General features: G+C 38.4%; 1 protein-coding gene across 7 annotated transcripts in view; it reads left to right on the plus strand.

Moving 5' to 3' along the window:
• elna (elastin a) overlaps positions 1–20,046 on the plus strand; it is a 271,733-nt gene that overhangs the window by 144,853 nt on the left and 106,834 nt on the right. For all 7 annotated transcript variants that reach the window (XM_060848380.1, XM_060848374.1, XM_060848377.1 and 4 more), the window contains exons 18-21: positions 572–607; positions 3,979–4,020; positions 8,744–8,827; positions 13,218–13,253. In XM_060848380.1, the coding sequence (XP_060704363.1) occupies positions 572–607; positions 3,979–4,020; positions 8,744–8,827; positions 13,218–13,253 (198 nt within the window). The remainder of the gene's footprint in view (positions 1–571; positions 608–3,978; positions 4,021–8,743; positions 8,828–13,217; positions 13,254–20,046) is intronic.

A 20,046-nucleotide genomic window follows, 5' to 3' on the forward strand; every position in this document is an offset into this window, starting at 1 on the left:
TATAGATCAAATTCTCCAACCCTGGTAATATCCTTGTAAATCTTTTTGAACCCTTTCAAGTTTCACAACATCTTTCCGATAGGAAGGAGAACAGAATTGCACGCAATATTCCAACAGTGGCCTAACCAATGTCCTGTAAAGCAGCAACATGACCTCCCAACTCCTGTACTCAATACTCTGACCAATAAAGGAAAGCATACCAATGTAATTAAGGTAAATTGCAAATGCTGTAAGATTGTCATGGGCAAATAGCATTATTTTCTTCTTTTTTTTCTGATCTTAAAAGTTACTATACTTAAGTTAATAAGCATAATGTTTCCATCAAATAAATGGCCCTGCAGGCCAATCTTAAAATTTATTCCAGTAGTCATGAACAAAATGATTTATTTTTTGCAGAAAAAATGTTGCTTCTTAATGCAATCTGCAAGCTGTCCAAATTGGGAAGCTTGAGTACTTAAGAAATAGAATTTAACTCAACTTAAGTCTTTGTTCATCATAATGAAACTCTTTGTTCTATTCTGCACATTACTGCTATTGGCTGTATTATAAATATTATAGTCTTTTGTTACAGATGGATATGCAGCTGCTAAAGCTGCTAAATATGGAGGTATGTTTTGCGAAGTTTGTAATTTGTGAAAGTATAAAATAATTTGATATTTCATGCTTACTAATTACACAAGGAAAATCATCTTGCGTATTAATTGTATTTTAGTCAACTTAATTGTACATGGGTGGTGAGAAGTAACTAGGGAATCATTTTGTTTCTTTAGAAAGATATATTTCTGAAGGTCATGCCGTGATATTACTCTTCCTCTGAGCTAAAAAAAAGTCCAGTTTCAAGTCCTACCTGAGTCACAACTGTTTCATTACATATTTGAACAGATTTTAAATAAAAGGAATAGCCTGAAGCCATGGTTTTGGATGAAGAGGTACATACTTGATATGTATCCTTATAAATAAATGCTTACATGCATAGACATTTAAGTATAGTTTGAATAACATAAAAGTGATATAAGTATAGACAATATGTTAGGGGTGTGTGTGTGTTTGTGTGTGTGTAGAACCACTCCAAGTGATCACAGATGCAGAAGGAAAGCCAAGAAAAGTAGAATTTGCAACAGTCTTCAGCCAAAAGTGCCGAGTGAATGGTATGCAAGGTTAGCAAAGGTTATGGATTGACCTCTTGACTTGAAATAAATATTGAAGAAAGAGTAAAACATACAAATTAAATGGGTGGATGCAAGTTAACAATTGGTGTAAATTTTATGAAAAGTAATGTACCATGATGCTCATCTTCTAGAACCTCTAATGGGTCCTGGAAGATGAGCATCTCACAATATAGCTTATTTTATAGAAATGTGCAAGAAGACCCAAGGGGCTCTCTTCTGGTGCAATAGTAGTTTCCCTACTCCTGGGCCAAGAGTTCAAGTCCCACCCATTTCAGAGAGAAAAAAATAAAGCAGAATCAAGTATAAATCTGCTGAACTGTCTGTCCCAGGCTGGTACAAGCCAATGTGTGCTACGAGTTGTGGCTCTATTTCGGTGTTTGACAATAAATGATGTTCATTTCAAAGTCAGGTTTCCTGAGTTATTACAGTTTCTAAAAGAAGAGTTAATTTATGTCAGTGTGATCACTTATAAAGACATAATTCAGGAAAATCAAAGCAATATGTTGGGAAATATGTACTTTTGAGAGAATGAGAGTGATCAATAGCATTCAGTAGAAATATTCACTTGTTAACTATAACACATTAATGAAAAGTAAAACACCATGGAAGATTAAATAAAAATGAAAAAATTGAAACTGAAGGAAAAGGTACGCAATTGGAGCATGAACGGTCAATGAGAGGTTAATTAAAGGGACTATGAATAGTGAAAAAATAAGTCAGCAAAACAATTAACAAAGCAAAGGAGAGCTACAAAATTAAGTTATTAAGGAATTTTTTGAAAGACATTTTTCAGACACACAACTGACAATCAGGAGAGCATAACATAAATTGACACCAAAATGATATAAAAATGGAATAATTATTTCAGTTGAGCATTTACGAGAGAGATTGAGTGCATAATCTCCTAAGAAATTATTTTAGAAAACATGAGGTTGAAAACAAACTGACCAAATTCAGAAAGGTAGATTGTATATCCTGCATGCAAACAGAAACTAGGGAAGCAATAGCAGCAGTTCTGCTCAATATATATGAAAATTCATTAGTAAGGTGAATGGTACAGAGAGCTAGTGAACAGCTAAAGTATATATTTATTGAAAAGGAGATACAATGCTTCAAAGTTATTATGAACTTGTTACTAACACCAGTAGTGGGAAGATAATGAAAAACTTCTGAAATGTACAATGGAACAAAATTAAGATACAATAGGTTATTAAAGAACAGTCAGAAGATTTCAAAAACAAAGATCATTTTTGACTAACCTTACTCAATTATTTAAGTATCAAAGAGTAGATGGAGGGAATGCAGTAGATGTAATATATTTGGATTTTCAAAATGCTTTTAATGTGTAACTGCATTAGAAATTTGTAAATGAATTCAGAAAATTTGAGTCAAGCACAAATATGGGATAGCAAGATGCTACAGTAGGTTTGTAAATGGAGTGCATCACAAACAGAGCACCAATTCAGATACATGTCCAATATAAATGTTACAGGCTTGCATTAAGAAGAACAAGGTACACATGACATTGAGATCCCTGCTGGCTACAATCAGAAATCATTATCATGAGTAGAAAGGATAACGTTGTACCAACTAGTATGTGTTAATCATACATCATAATCCTGTAACCCTCTTTCTAGTGTTAACTGATTTAATCCCATAGTGTTGCACATTATCCTTACTGCTGCAAAAATTTCATTATGGTCTGTTCATTGTTTAATTGATTCATATGCTTATGTCACATTTAAAACCCATTTCTTCCTCATAAAAGACTATTTCAACTAATTCAGCCAAGACACTAACCAATAATTCAAGAATGTTAGCAGGATCAAATTGGATGACAGAATCAGATTATTTTATTGACATAGTCTACTGATATTCCATAGAAAATGACCAGGATGTTCCCTGCCAAGCACTTGAACTCCACTGTCAAGCGGAAATGTGTAAGAAACCCCCACTGTACTGGAAACATCATTGTAATGATTTTCCTGAGAGTGGCCAGAAGTGACTTGACAGACAGGTTCTTGAGGCTTGAGGGGCAATCATAGCCTTCTAGCTTGAAAGAATGAGCAGACTGAAATGGAAGTGTAGAAAAGGAGAAGGCACTTCAATATGTAAGCATGCTCTCCAACTTTTTAAAGTTTAAATTAAAAACTGCTTCTGTCATCAAGCTATCACTGCAGCAGGGGCATGTAACTGCTCCAGACAGGTCAGAAGATACCCTAGGCATGCTTGGAGCATTGTCACTTACTCTACTGGGACCTCACCTTAAGTTATTTTATTAGCAATCAGGGCAGACCTGAATGCTGACTGGAAAATTCTGTAGTAGGCCCCTAATAAATTTGCTGCAGGAGGGCAAATAGCGCTGTTATTTTTTGCCCTCATCCTATCTCTCAAAAATGGCCCTGAAGTGTGGTAGAGTCAGGGACATCATCAGATAGGGCAACTAACAAACTAGAGTATCAGCCATCTCTGATTCTGGCCCATGTGAATTTCCATAGTTTCTTATTCTAACATGATTTGCATGACTGCAACTCATCTAAAAATTGGCTATTTATTTGCCTCATTAACAAAGATAATTTCTGCTAATTAAGTTCACAAAATCAAATTTCTGAACTTTTGGCCAGATTCCATAAGCTGCCGAGCAGCATTACTGCAGTATTTATGGAATACCTTTGTAGCAATTGAAAGCAGTGTTTTCAGTCTTGCAACAGATAACCTTAGAGATACTGTAATGTCTCTCATTTATAATAAATTCTCCTGAGTTTATTTGAGATCTATTGATTATAACTCTTCTGATTTGGCATTCTAGGTGGTGTACCAGGACTAGGTCCAGGGGGTAGAGTTGGTCCAGGTAATTTGATCTTGCAATATTAATACTTTAGGTTTATTGAGATGAATTGAGTGACAATTTATATTTACAGGTTTTGTAATATAGTGTGTTTGTATGGTTTTACACATATTGTGTTTCCATTTATATAATTGTTGCAGTTACAGAGTGAAAGTAGCCAGTTGCCCAAGTCTTCACCTCTGTGCTCTTGCAGCGCAGTGTATGAACAAAATACAGGACTACTGTGATACCCTGAAGGCAGCTGTCACCATTAGCCGGAGGGTCAATGATAGCTACCTGAACTTCAGTGGCAAACACGTTAATTGCTAACGATGACATTGGAGCTTGAAGGGAAGTTTCCAAATGAGGCTACTTTGTGGGCAGCACAATTATACTTATGCCATTTGGACCATCTTTTTAATCTTAATGGTCTGTGCTTAACCATTAGGGGAAATGGAGCTGTGTTCCTTAATCCTCTATGGCATTGTGAGTTAGGTCATGTTAGGTTGCTCAGTGCATTGAATATTTTTTGGTTAAAGCCTTCATTCATGGAATGAGGGTGTTGTTGTCTACATCAGCGTTTATTGCCCATCCCTAATTGCCTAGAGAGTGATTGCTGTGAATCTGGAGTCACATGTAAGCCAAACCAGATGAAGATGGAAGGTTTCCTTCCCTGAAGGACATTATTGAACCAGAACAACATTAGTTTCACAGATGTCAATGGATTCTTTATTCCAGATTCTTCTTCTTAAATTCAAATTCACCAATTGCCATGGTGGAATTTGAACCTGGGTCCCCAGAACATTAGCTGAGTTTTTGGATTAATAGTCTTGTATTAATACCACTAGGACATTGCCTTCCCTGTGCCTCAGAAGCAACATTCTAGCCCACTGCAACAAATCTAGCATGCAGTCTTGTTGGCAAGCTGGCATCTATAACATTCTGTTCATCACATCCAGGTTTTCTTTACGTGACCAATAATTTTTCCAGCCTGAATTTCTACTTACAATCCTATGTTAATTCAACCCTACATGAAAATCCTATATTCATCAATCCAACGTGTCACATTAGTCCTATATTTACAATCCTACATCAAGTTGGTTCAACAACACTTGGAGGTCTCCTCTTTCATGATGATTTTATGAAAAAAACTTTTTCTTTCGGAGAGTCTGTAGAATCTTTCTCTGTTAAAGTGACTAATTTCTGTTTGAAGCTTAGGATTTTTTTAGATAAGCTTTGATCCTGAGGTGATAAAAGATCTCTAAATAGTCATTTGGCAATACTGACCTTGAAAATTGCTGAAAAAGACATTTTGTTGAAGTTTTTCATGTTGAATCATCAGGCCAATTTCAAAGATACCAATAAAGGAAATATGACATTTATGCATGTGAGAGAAGTGTGCTAATTAATTGGCAGTTGGCTTTGCTATTCATGTTGCCATGAAAAATGCAGCAGTTAATGATGATTTACTGTTAACTGCCAGAGTTTGTTTAGATTTCAAAGCAGACAAGTTAATACTGGTCATAACATTGCCCTGAGAAAGAACCAGTGAATGGCTGTCATCTAGTTTGTTGAATTGAAACAGGTGCAGTGCATTCTTTCTGTCTCCAAACAATAGGGCTTTGAAGAGCCCTCATCATATAGTGGTCATGTTTGGATTGGGTGGCCTGAGTTGTTTATACAAGTAGGTTCATTCACAGAGCCCTTTTTTATTTAATGTATGTATCTTTCGAGCATCTGTAAGTGTGCCATAGTATGAGCCCCTAATGATAGTTCTGAATTGGTTTTCAGTGCAATTCTTCACATATTCCTACATTCCTATGTCCTACTTAGTTGGCATCACAATGGCATTCAAATTCATATACTGTACAACGTTACCCATTTTGTGATAGGCAGAGTGCATTTTTTGGCTTGACAGCAGCATTCTGTCAGTGCCTGATACCACCGGTGTTGATACTGCATGGTAGCAGCATGAAACAATTAGCTTCAGGGTGAAAGAGAGCAAAGTCAACATGCAGAATAACCAGACCAGAGATTTTCTCACAATGTAACATCTAAATTCATGAAAGGGGAGATGACAGGAAGCAGGGAACTTTAAACTAGTTGGCTTAACATCTATCATAGGTGTTATTATTAAAGATATATCAGGGCACTTGGATAATTTTAAGGTATGCAAACAAAGTCAATGTGGTTTTATGGAGTTGAAATCATATTCAAACAAACGATTGGAGTTCTTTGAGAAGATAGCATGTACTGTGGAAGACGGGGAACTGAGAAATTCACTGTACTTAGATTTCCAAAAGGCATTTGGTAAGATGCTACAGTAAGGATTACTGTAGAAAATAAAATTTCATGTGGAGAAGTAACAGATTTGCTGGCTAACAGGAAGCAGAAAGTAAGTCTAAATGGGTCTTTTTTCAAATTGGCAATATGTTGCAAGTGACAAGGCACAAGAATTGGGGCTGGGACCTCAACTGTTGAAAACTATGCAAATGCTTTAAATGAAGAGACAGAAGTTATGATTGCCAGATTTGCTGATGCCACAAGGTAGGCAGGAAAGTAAGCTATGGAAAGAACACAGAATGTAATAAAAGGTATTGATAGTTTAGGTGAATGGGAAAAGATGTGGAAATTGCAGAGGCACTGGCCACCATCTACCAAATCTTATTAGACCTGAAAATGGTGCTGTAAGATGGTGATTTGTAAATATCACAAAAAAAACTTTAAAAAGTTAAAAATGTGTTAACAAAAGCCATGCAACTACAGTCCAACCCTGTAGTGGGAAAACAATAATCCAGGGCAATGGATGCTTGGGCAAATGCAGATTAATGAAAATAAAGAAACAGAAATATGTTAAATCCAAATAGTATTAAACAGCTTGAGGTTTTTTTTAAAGATGGAAGGGATGATTGTGAAGGCTAATGAAGTTGATGTTTCATGGAGTTGCAAAAGTATTTGATAAAATGCCAAAATGGACTTGCCAGAAAATCTGCAGATTTGTAATAAGATACAGTGCTACCATTAATGCAAAGTAGCTGAATGGTATGTTTTTTTTAGACTGGAGAAATGTATATAGTGACGATCCCCCAGATCATTGGTATTGTTGTGGTTCTGTTCGCCGAGCTGGAAGTTTTTGCTGCAAACGTTTCGTTCCCTGGCTAGGGAACATCATCAGTGCTATTGGAGCCTCCTGTGCAGCGCTGCTTTGATGTTTCTTCCGGTATTTATAGTGGTTTGTTCTTGCCGCTTCCGGGTGTCAGTTTCAGCTGTAGTAGTTTGTATGTGGGGTCCAGGTTGATGTGTCTGTTGATGGATCTTCTTGCCGTTTCCGGGTGTCAGTTTCAGCTGTAGTGGTTTGTATATGGGGTCCAGGTCTATGTGTCTGTTAATGGAGTTTGTGGATGAATGCCATGCCTCTAGGAATTCCCTGGCTGTTCTCTGTCTGGCTTGTCCTATGATGGTAGTGTTTTCCCAGTCAAATTCATGTTCCTGGTTGTCTGAGTGTATGGCTACTAGGGATAGCTGGTCGTGTCATTTTGTGGCTAGCTGATGTTCATGGATGCGGATTGTTAGCTGTCTTCCTGTTTGTCCTATATGGTGTTTTGTGCAGTCCTTGCATGGTATTTTGTAAACTACGTTAGTTTGGCTCGTGCTGGCTATTGGGTCCTTTGTTCTAGTGAGTTGTTGTCTGACCACAAACCACTATAAATACCGGAAGAAACATCAAAGCAGTGCTTCACAGGAGGCTCCAATAGCACTGATGATGTTCCCTAGCCAGGGAACGAAACATTTGCAGCAAAAACTTCCAGCTCGGCGAACAGAACCACAACAACGGACACCTGAGCTACAAATCTTCAACCAGACTTTAATCATTGGTATTCTTTACATTTATTAAGGATCTATATATGGGCATGTAGTACACAATTCCAACATTTTCAGGTGTCAAAACTTGAAGTCTTTTGAACTGGGAGTAGGATTGTGATAGACTTCAAGAGGCTGTGCGATGACTGATGGATTGGATGTGCTCATGGTAGATGGAATATGCAGAGAAGTGTGGCGTGATACCTTTTGGTAGGAAGGATGATGATCAACATAAATCAGTAAACTGGGTTATAAGACCATAAATTGATGTAGAGAGCAGAGTAGATTTAGAAAGTGGTTAAAAATGCACACAGAAGCTGGTGCTTATAAATAAATGGGAGCACAAGGAAGTCATGATATATAAAAGCAAATGGCTGCAGATGCTGGAAATCTGAAGTCATAAAGAATCTTTTATGAACATTTTTACTTCAAATACTCATATGTTTTATAAAGAGGTCCTGAGGAAAAGAATGCAGTAGGTCAGGAGCTGGTTAGTGGGATTGAGCATGATGCAAAAGAGAGCTGTTACATCCACAACATGGGTACTATGAGTTCGAAAGAAATTGAATGAATAGATGAATCTGATATAGAAAGAATGTTAAGTTCTTAAGTATTAATCAAAATCATGGTCAAGAGGTAAGAACATAACTATCTGGGAAAAGCTATCCAAACAATGAATAAACTTTCTTGCCCATTAAAGATCATTTCTACAAATTAATTCAAGGAATTTAACCCATGCTGATTAAGCTCCACTGTTTAGATTGCAAATGAAAGTAGCAACTCAAGTATCATGACGGGTAGTCTTTGTAATTCCAGTGTGTTGGTAACAAGAGTGTGATCTTCTGTCTCATAATGATGATTGCACCCTTCTGTTCTTATTTTCTAGGAGGCTTTCCATGGCGAGGAGCAGGAGCTCTGCCATGGCGTGCACCTGGTGGCTTTGTCGGAGCTGTTCCAGGAGGGGTTCCAGGTAATTTGATCTCTTAAGAATAATATTTAGATGATTTGAAATGAATGAAATGGAAACTGCAAGATCAGTTGTTAGTTTTCCAATCAAATTGTTCGCATTCCGATATAGCATAAGTAGAGAATGTGGTGCTGGAAAAGGACAGCTGGTCCGTTAGTATCCCAGGAACAAGAGAATCAATGTTTCAGGAATAAGCCCTCCTGATTTAGATTAGATTAGATTAGACTTACAGTGTGGAAACAGGCCCTTCGGCCCAACAAGTCCACACCGACCCGCCAAAGCGCAACCCACCCATACCCCTACATTTACCCCTTACCTAACACTACGGGCAATTTAGCTTGGCCAATTCACCTGACCCGCACATCTTTGTGACTGTGGGAGGAAACCGGAGCACCCGGAGGAAACCCACGCAGACACGGGGAGAACGTGCAAACTCCACACAGTCAGTCGCCTGAGTCGGGAATTGAACCCGGGTCTACAGGCGCTGTGAGGCAGCAGTGCTAACCACTGTGCCACCGTGCCGCCCTCAGCTTATGCCCGAAACATTGATTTTCCTGCTCCTCAGATGCTGCCTGACTGCTTGTTCCTTTCCAGCACTGTATTCTCGAGTCTGATCTCCAGCATCTGCAGTCCTCACTTTCTCCTATATAGCATAAGTGTAACCTTCCACTTTAATCAAAATTACAGACATAGCACAAATTCCATTTAAGTTCATTGAGCCCAACCACATCAAAGCAAGGAGGAGTGATTTCTTGGACCACTTCTATTTCTCATCAAAACCTGTTCCTCCGTAAAATCACCTGAAAACAGTGTCACATATACAGTGACTTTAAAAAAAAATATTAATTCATTGAATGTCGAATCTCTTGCCTAAGATATCCACATGTTATAAATGAATAGGAAATTTAGCTTGACCAAGCATCACCAATTCTGTCGACCTCCACTGCATTTGATTAATCACCTCCTTATCTGATATCAAGTATTACATAAGTAATTATTCTCTAAGTCACAGAGTAATAAAAATGTACAGTACAGAAACAGACCCTTCAGTCCAACTCATCCATATCGACGACATATCCCAACCTAATCTAGTCCCATTTGCCAGCACCCGGCCCAAACCCTTCCTATTCATATCCTCATCCAGATGCCTTTTAAACGTTGCAATCATACTAGCCTCCACCACTTCCTCCGGCAGCTCATTCCATACATGCACCACTTTCTGCATGAAAACATTGCCCTTGGGCCTTTTTTTAATATTTTTCCCCTCTCACCCTAAACCTATGCCCTCTAGTTCTGGACTCCCAAACCCAGGGAAACGTCTTTGTCTATTTATCCTATCCATGCCCTTCATGGTTTTATAAACCTCGATAAGGTCACCCCTCAGCCTTTGATGCTCTAGGGAAAACAGCTCCAGCCTATTCAATCTCTCCCTGTGGCTCAAATCCTCCAACCCTGGCAACATCCTTGTAAATCTTTTCTGAATCCTCTCAAGTTTCACAACATCCTTCCGATAGGAAGGAGACCAGAATTGCACGCAATATTCCAACAGTGGCCTAACCAATGTCCTGTACAGCCGCAACATGACCTCCCAGCTCCTATACTCCATACTCTGACCAATAAAAGAAAGCATACCAAATGCCATCTTCACTATCCTATTTACCTGTGACTCTACTTTCAAGGAGCTATGAACCTGCACTCCAAGGTCTCTTTGTTCAGCAACACTCCCTAGGACCTTACCATTAAGTGTATAAGTCCTGCTAAGATTTGCTTTCCCAAAATAAAATCAGGAAAGTATAAGTATATTGCATCTAAGTAATCTCCTGAAATAACTGATCATGGTTTTCCTGCTTTACTAGGAGACCAAGATTAAATTATAAACTTCAAAGAATGAAAAGTTCAGTTAAGTCATCAAAAGTTAGAAGCTCCAGCTTCCACCGTGCCAATTTCCAGTTTAACAGATGTTGGTATTGGTGCAGAGTAACCCAAGCTTGAGGGTGACAACTAAATTTGTGTTTGAATAATTTGACTGTAATGTATTGGGCACAATTTCTGTGGATTCATAAAACCTAGGAATAAAGCAATTAAGAAGCACTTCATGCAAATTGTTATTGTGCAAGTGACCTAATTTTAATATCCAGAGGGAAAGAAAAACAGTAATACTTGGAAATGAATGTACTCGTCATTCACTTTTGGGGTATATAGGACAAGTCAGGTTTGCTTTGCACTGTGATGCCAACAGCATGCATTCACTTCCTGCACCAGCTGAGGTTACCATGAAGGACTCTTCTTCTCAACTTCTCCCCCTTGTCTGAGACATAGTGACCCTCAGGTCAGAGAACAGCCCTATGCACAAGTAAGAGATCTTACCTGTTTTTATGCATTTAATAGATTGTCTTTCTAATAAGTTCATCCAAGAATTGCAGTAGGAGTTAAAATTATTGTCATTATTCAACAAACAAATATCCATCTCACAAAATACTTCACTTCATACAGGGAATAAAATTTTTCGCTAAATATATGGTTCAGACTCTAAGGCATTCGAAGCCCATCATTCCCTGACAATTTTCACTTTCTTCTGGCATTTTCTACAATGCTCACTTAAATTATGGTTTTCTATTTGAAAAGAGTTTTCTTAGTTCTCTACCTTCACCCTTAAGTACCCATGCGCTGCTGCAATATTGTATCCAAACAGTCAATTGAGGAAGAATAGTATCAGAACCAAACTTTTATAAATATGTATTCACAGAGTTTCATATTACAATCCCTCCTTATCCAACACCATTGCTTTATTCTGGGCTGAATTTTAGTGAGTTTCATGAAAGACTTTTCTTCATGAGTCCTAGTATGTTTTCTCACATAATTTTGTATAGTTCACCTCATTAGCTATGCACATGCCTCTGTAGTACCATTCTCACGCTATCATCTGCTCAACAATGGTGGAGGTTCATTAAGTTTTGTCTGCCTTGTTGCACCAGATGTCATATTATTCTTTTATGCAGAAGGTGATGTTCTTACTGCTCAATGTACTCATCTTCCTCCTCAGAAGACTGCTACTGCTCTCCCACCTCTTGTCCAAATTAGAATTATAAAATGTTTTGTGGCTTATGTGGCACACTCCATGTGTACCGTACTACAACGTCTCCCTCCTTTCATCACCACTCTGACCAATCTGAGCATTGCAATCTCATCTAAAATAGGTCTATTATCTGCTCTAGAATAGCCTGAAAGTAGCTATGCAATATTAACAGTTGGATTCAGTTACGTAATAATGGTGTCATCAACCATGTTTCAGAGGATAGCCCTTATCATTCAGTAACTATGCTTGCAAGGCATCCATCCATTGAAACAAAGCAAGAAAATTTGCAAAAATGATCCTTAGTCTTCAGGGGTTGTGCGATGGGAGAGATTATGCAAAAGATGCCTTTTTTTGCTTTAGAATTTAAAAGGTGATCTGATTGAAGTCTTCAAGATATTAACAGAAAAATGCAGGGTAGATAAAGATAAATATTCCCCACTGGTTGTGGATTCTATAATAAAATGGCAAAGTCTGAGAACTGAGGCCAAACCATTCAGGAGAGATGTAGGGAAGCGGTTCTGTACACAAAGGATGAATAATTCCACAAATGGCAGTGAACCCTGGCTAAGTTATTAATTTTAAATCTGAAATAGATAAATTTTTGTTAAGCAAAGGTATTAAGGGATATGGGCCAAAGGCAGGGATATAGAGTTAGGCTACAGATCAACTGAGATCTAAGTGAATCATTATACAGGCTCAAGGGGTGTAAAGGCCTATTCTTGTTCCTATGTTGAGAGTTTGTGAAACTCTGCTCTCTATAAATAGTGAATGAAGTGTCATCAATTTTTTTTTAAGGCAGCACTTTTATGATTCTTGATTAACAAGGTACTTAAAGGGTATTGATGATAGGTAGGAAAATAGACTTCGGATTAGCTGTGATAATATTGAATGGCAGAGCAGATTGAATGGTCTGAATGGCTTGATCTTGTAAATTCGTATATTAATATGTATGTTTCTGCTACACAAGTAATCTTTACTTGCCGTGGAAACATTGCCAGAGTGTGTTTGAAGAAGTCATCAGGATCTATTTTTTGAGACATTGCCCTTTGCCATTTTGTTATTGCATATGACCTGAGGTAATGCCAAATTGCACACACTCTTTGTTAGAGCTAAGAATTAATACAGAACCAAAGCTTTGATTCACCTAATTTTTAATTTGATCTTAAAAATATTGTACTTTTAAGTGAGATTTGAACAAGTTACATTTTATTGCGTTACTTAGGGATTAGTTGGAAAGAAGCAAAGCTGTTTTACTGTTTAATGCTACCCATTCCATAGTCTCTGTTTTTATAATTTCTTAATTCTTTGTCATTGCAGGTGGATATGCATCAGCGAAAGCTGCTAAATACGGAGGTAAATTTTCCTATTTTGTAATAACATCCAAGTATTACTGTAGAAGTAGGCATGGATTGTTAAGATTAATAAGAATAATTTTCTTCTTAAGTATAAAACATATATAACTATTAAACTGTGATCAAGTAAAGAGTAAATTTCAAGCACTTTTAGAGAGGCTTCCTCAAGTTAAGCAGATGTGTCCAAATATGACTTCTCAACTCTCCACTTTAATATCCAGTTGCCAGAATTTTGACTTAGAGTCATAGAGCTGTACAACATGGAAAGAGCCCTTCGGTCTAACTCGTCCATTCAGACCAGATCACCTAGGCTAATCTAGTCTCATTTGCCAGTACTTGGCCCATTTCCCTCTAAACCCTTCCTATTCATAAATCCATCCAAATGCCTTTTAAATATTGTAATTGTACCAGCCTCAACCACTTCGTCTAGCAGTTCATTCCATACATGCACCATCCTCTGTGTCAAAAACCTGCCCCTTAGGTCACTTTTAAATTTTTACCCTCTCACCCTAAACCTTTGCACTCTAGTTCTAGACTCCCCCAAGCGAGGGAAAAGGCTTTGTCTATTTACCCTATCTATGACCCTCATGATTTTATAAACCTTGATAAGGTCATCCCTCAGCCTCCGACACTCCAGAGAAAACAGCCCCAGCCTATTCAGCCACTCACTAAGCTCAAATGCTCCAACCCTGGCTACATCCTTGTAAATCTTTTCTGAACCCTTTCAGGTCTCCGAGGAGGGAGACCAGAATTGCACACAATATTCTCAAAATGGCCTAATCAATGTCCTAGACAGCCGCAACACGACCTTCCAACTGCTGACTAATAAAGGAAAACATACCAAACGCCTTCTTCATTATCCTACCTACCTGCGACTCCATTTCCAAGAAACTATGAATCTGCATTCCAAGGTCTCTTTGTTCAGCAACACTTCCTAGGACCTTACCATTAAGTGTATAAGTCCTGCTCTGTTTTGCCTTTCCAAAACGCAACATCTCACATTTATCTAAATTAAACTCCATCTGCCACTTCTCAGCCCATTGGCACATCTGATCCAGATCCCATTGTACTCTGAAGTAATCTTCTTTGCTGTCCAATATACCTCTAATTTTGGTGTCATCTGCAAACTTACTAACTATACCTCCTATGTTCACATCCAGATCATTTATATAAATGACAAAAAGCAGTGGACCCAGCACTGATCCTTGTGACTCACCAGTGGTCACAGGCCTCCAGCGTGAAAGGCAACCCCGCACCACCATCCTTTGTCTTCTCCCTTCAAGACGGTTCTGTTCCCAAATGGCTAGTTCTCCCTGTATTCCATGAGAGTTAATCTTGCTAAACATTCTGCCATGACGAACCTAGTTGAACATCTTACTGAAGTCCATAGAGATCATGTCCAACGCTCTGCCCTCATCAATCCTCTTTGTTATTTCTTCAAAGAACACAATCAAGTTTGTGAGACATGATTTCCCAAGCACAAAGCCATGTTGACTATCCCTAATCAGTTCTTGCCTTCCTAAATGTATGTAAATCCTGTCCCTCAGTATTCCCTCCAACAATTCGCCCACCACTGATGTCACGCTCACTGGTCTATAGTTCCCTAGCTTTTTCTTACCACCTTTCTTAAATAGTGGCATCTCATTAGCTAACCTCCAGTCTTCCTGCACCTTACCTATCTCTATTGCTGATTCAAATAACTCAGCAAAGGGGCAAGCAATCACTTCCCTGACTTCCTACAGAGTTCTAGGGTACACCTGAACAGATCCTGGGGATTTAACCACTTTTATGCAATTTAATACATCCAGCACTGCGTCCTCTGTAATATGAACATTTTTCATTGATTGAGTTTGTGTCTAAGAAGCTTTACCTCATACTAAAGTGGTGACTTCATAAACTAACTAATATCCATTGACATAATGTGCAGAGAATTTGAAGTATGAGGCAAACGTTTTGCAAAGTAGAACAGTCTTTATTGCAGGTAAAATCCAGGAAGTGCCTTGCTAAGTGAGAAGCAAGAATGAAAGACACTATTCTAGACATATATTTATATGAAATGTTTAATTAGCAGTTGCTAAGTACTTAATGAGAGTCCTATATTTGGAAAGTATGGAAGTAGCAAGGTTTACTAACCCAATTCAAATAACCTGAACAAATGGCTGCTCAGGGAATATCAGAGTCAAAAACTATTCAATACTCCTTTCTTTCACAGTCTTTCTTCATAATTACTTCATGTTCACTGAATGACCTAATTTGATAATTGAATGGGAAAACACTCAATTACTGAAATTAAATCTGAACTTAAGATCTGAGCCGCAATACAATGGTAGTAGCTATCTTGTTAAAATGTTGCAGGTTTGTGCACATATACATTAGCTGCGACTTCAGCATTCTGCAGATGTGTTTAGGATGATGGCATTTTGTGTGTCAGTTATTTTGAAACTCACCTTGCCTTGTTTTGTTCCAATTTATATTGTGTTGTCCAGGAAATGAATGTGTCCCCGGGTATTGTGGTTGTAAAATTAATAAAGGATTAATTATTATGAAGTATATTAATAAATTCTGCTGATTCTATTTCTGTATGGCCCAGATGTCTATATGACAAATACCAAAGATGATATTACTGCATGTTATATCACCTAATAAATGAATTAGTGAGAAAGATAAAGTAGCCACTGAAAACCATTAGGTGGCCACCAAAAATCAAAAAAGCGGCCCCTGAGAAAATCTAAAAAAATCCTCATAAAAAAACAAATTTTGACCTTGAGAGTCGCATTCACATCAAAATGGCAAAATGATCAGAAGTCAAGCAACACTTGAAGCAATAGCAAGGCTCGCGGGAGATAGATTGTTGGATGGAGCCCAGAAGAAACAGTTCTTCACAGACATCCCAAACTCCTCTTAAATGAGTTAGTCTTCAAACCTTCTATCCCAGGGATGGTGTTGAGTAAGTCATGACAGAATACTGATTTATAGATAATAGAAAGAGTCAGAGACTGAGCCAGTACTGTTCAATATATAAACATATGCTGTGATGGAGAGTTAAAGTAAGTATAGGAAAAGGAAATATCAACCTAACAGTTGTTAGATGAGAAAGGGTGAGAGAGTGAGAATGACAATGAGCTGTATTGGAGATATTAGATCAGATGACCAGAATCTTCAAGAAGGAGGGGTGGGGAACTGTCTGAATGGAAGGAAGTGTTAAGTCCACATGTAGCGAGGGAATTTGTAGCATAGATAGCAGAGGACATTGCCAACATGGTGAAGCAACTATGACTTCTGCCCCCATCATGGTCACTTCCACAGCCACTACTGCCCTTCATGATTCCTCATGCACCACACATGATATCACCTCTGTCCCCCCACGTCATCGCTGACATCACACGTTCAGTGACTTCCGCTCCCTCTACTGCCGTGTTCACCACCACTTCTGCCCCCACCAATGCTACTCACCTGCATTCTGCCAACACGCCTCCCACAGATCTCACTGTCACAATCCCTGCGTCCCAAACCCCTGAGGGGAACACCACCCCTGCTCATGACTCCACCCACATTCCCCCCACCACCATACCCGCTCCCAACTCCACACCTACACCAGGTCCCTGCTTCCTGCCTCTATTCCTGATGAAGGGATTTTGCCCGAAACATTGATTTTCCTGCTCCTCGGATGCTGCCTGACCTGCTGTTCTTTTCCAGCACCACTCTGATCTAAACTATGACTGGGAATGCACAGAGGCCAGAATTAGATGAGAGCAGATATCTAGAGAATTGAGAGGTTGGAAGAATTAGTCTTGTCATCCTTTAAAACCATTCTAAAGTAGGATCACTGGACTCAAAATATTAACTCTACTTTCTCGCCACAGATGCTGCCAAACCTGCTGAGTTCTGCTAGCAAATTCTGTTTTGTTTCAGGTTTCCAGCATCTGTAGTTCTTTGTTTAGTTATGGATATTATATTGCATGATTGGGAACTAAAACATAGGTCAACAAGCTTGGTAGTAGGTGAAAAGGGCTTTATGCAAATTAAAACACAAGCAGTAGAGTTTGAATTTGTGGAGAGTGGAATGTTAGACGTCAGCCAGGAGAACATTGGATTCACCAAATCAAAATTTAGTAATGATATGGATCAGGGTGTCAACAGTAAATTAACACAGCTAAGGGCAAAGTTCAGTGATGTTGTTCATGTGGAACAAGGTTGCCTTTGAGAAAGCATAAAAAAAAGATGAGAAACTGATTGCAAGAATGATTGTGGCACCAAGCTTTCTGATGCATCCTTTGCTTAAGATTTCTTAGGGATTCCTCTACTGCAATTGGTCTCTTATTAATCTCCAGCAATTAGCTTGCTCTGTTGAGTCCTAGTACAATGCAAGCAAGTTATTTTCTTTGCATAATTTAGAGTTCTTGCCTTTCCCCATTATTACTTTGGTATCTGTCATTTGTTCTGTTAAGCTAATACCTCTTCCATTTGCAGATTTTCTATTTCTCCAATTTCTTTGTGGATTCCATATGACCATTTCTCTACATGTAACTGTTTATGTGAAAGGGGATATCCACCAGATCTGCTGCTTCTCAGATCTTTGATACCTGGTGTTCATTTAAATAATTTTAAGATTTTCTCTAACTTCCGTGATCAAAATTACTTTTGCCACAGCATTTCTTTTTGTTTGCAAATTCTATGGTATCTAATTTAGGTTTCTCTTCTTGTAACTCTCAATTTTAATTAATTTCGTACTCATAAGTGTTAGGTGATTTGTTTGGCAATCTTGTAGTTTGCATATTGTTCTTCTGCAGATTGGCATACACTTTCATAGCTGTCTTTTATAAAACACTGTACATTAATATCCAAAATCATTTGGCTATTACATCTGCCAGCTACTTTTTCAAATGAGGTTAAACAGCTTTCAACTCCACCTTCTGTAAATCTACGTACTAAGGGTAGATTTTTAATCAAGTTGAATCCCTCCAATTTCCATTTTTCTTTTAATTTGCATTCTCTTCTCTCACAAGTCTTCATTTCTAATTGAATCTGAGCCAGATCAAGATGTTTTCAGGTTTTTTTTCAATTCAATTTTCCTTCTTTCACTTTAAGCATCTCATCTTCTAAGATCCTGCTTTTATTTCCTCTTTCAATGTATCTCTAAATTCCTCAATTTAGCCTGAATTAAAGGTGTCAAATAATAGACTGCTTTATCTTTTGTTCCCAGAATAACCTGAGTTCCAAAGAAGAGTCATGCTGGACTCAAAACGTTAACTTTGTTTCCCTTTCCACAGATGCACCAAGACCTGCTGAGTTTCTCCAACACTTTCTACTTTTAATTCACAACACATCTGTTTTATGTCTGGTGCTTCTATGTAGCCATTTCTTTACAGAGACATAAATCCCTTTTAAATTACAAACATTATAAATTAGCATAAAGTATGAGCAAAAACACAGAATTCAATAATACAATGACTGATCAGTTTGTGGTGCTCTAAATTTTACATTCACAACTATCCCTAATAACCTTCAAATCCCTTGCCTAACAATCAATTTATTGCTGCCTTAAATATTTAAAGATCCCATCTCTAAGGCAGAGAGTTCCAAAGTTGCACAACTCTCAGAAAGGAAAAAAATATTCCTCATCTCTTTCCTAAAAGAATGACTCCTAAATTTAAAATGGTGTCTGTTAATCAGATTGTAATTTTGCTGGCTGAACTAGTAGGTTTGTCCTCAGACATTTCATCACCATGCTAGGTAATATCATCAGTGAGCCTCCATTTAAGCGCTGGTGTTCTATTCTGCTTGCTATTTATGTGTCTTGGTCTGTTGTGGTGGGTGATACCACTTCCGGTTCATTTTCTGAGAGGTTGGTAAATGGAGTCCAAATCAATATGTTTGTTAATGGAGTTCCAGTTTGAATGCCAGGCCTCGAGGAATTCCTGTGCATGTCTTTGTTTAGCCTGTCCCAGGATGGGTATGTTGTCCCAGTCGAACTGGTGTCCCTCTTTGTCTGTGTGTATGGATACTAGTGATGTTGGTCATGTCTTTTAGTGGCTAGTTGGTGCTCATGTACCTTGGCAGCTAGTTTCCTGCCCATTTGTCCAATGTGATATTTGTTACAGTTCTTGCAGGGTATTTTGTATATGACATTCGCTCTGCTGGTTGTTAGTACAGGGTCCTTTGGATTAATCAGGAGCTGTTTCAGTGTGGTATTAGGTTTGAGGGATTCCATAATGCCTCAGGGCTGGATTAGTCTGGTCGTCATCTCTGAGATGTCTTTAATGTATGGCAGGGTGGCTGGAGTCTCTGGGTTTGTTGTGTTTTCTGGTTTGAGTCTGTTGTTTAGGAATTGGCAGACTATGCTTATCGGTATCAATGATTCCTGAGTATGTTGTATTGGTGTTTTTCCTTGGCTTCTCATAGTTCTTGGGTGCTGCAGTGTGTTGTGGCTCATTTAAATAATGTCCAGATGCAGCTCCGTTTTTGGGTGTTGGGATGATTGCTCTTGCAGTTGAGTATCTGGTCAGTGTGTGTGGCTTTCCTGTAGACGCTGGTTCTGCAGCTCTCCATTGGCTTTTCATTCTCCTGTCACATTTAGGAAGGGAAGTCTGTTGTTGTTCTCTTCCTCTTTCGTGAGCTTTATACCTGTAGGGATGATGTTTATGTGTTTGTAGGTTTCTTCTAATTTGTTGCATTTTGTGATAACAAAGGTGTCAACCACGTAGCGGACCCGAAGCTTGGGCTGGAGCATGGGAAGGACTGTTTGTTCTAACCTCAGCATAACTGATTTTGGTGATCCTATAGGCGTCCCATTG

Source organism: Hemiscyllium ocellatum, chromosome 31, assembly GCF_020745735.1.
Source record: "Hemiscyllium ocellatum isolate sHemOce1 chromosome 31, sHemOce1.pat.X.cur, whole genome shotgun sequence".
Taxonomy (NCBI): Eukaryota; Metazoa; Chordata; class Chondrichthyes; order Orectolobiformes; family Hemiscylliidae; genus Hemiscyllium; species Hemiscyllium ocellatum.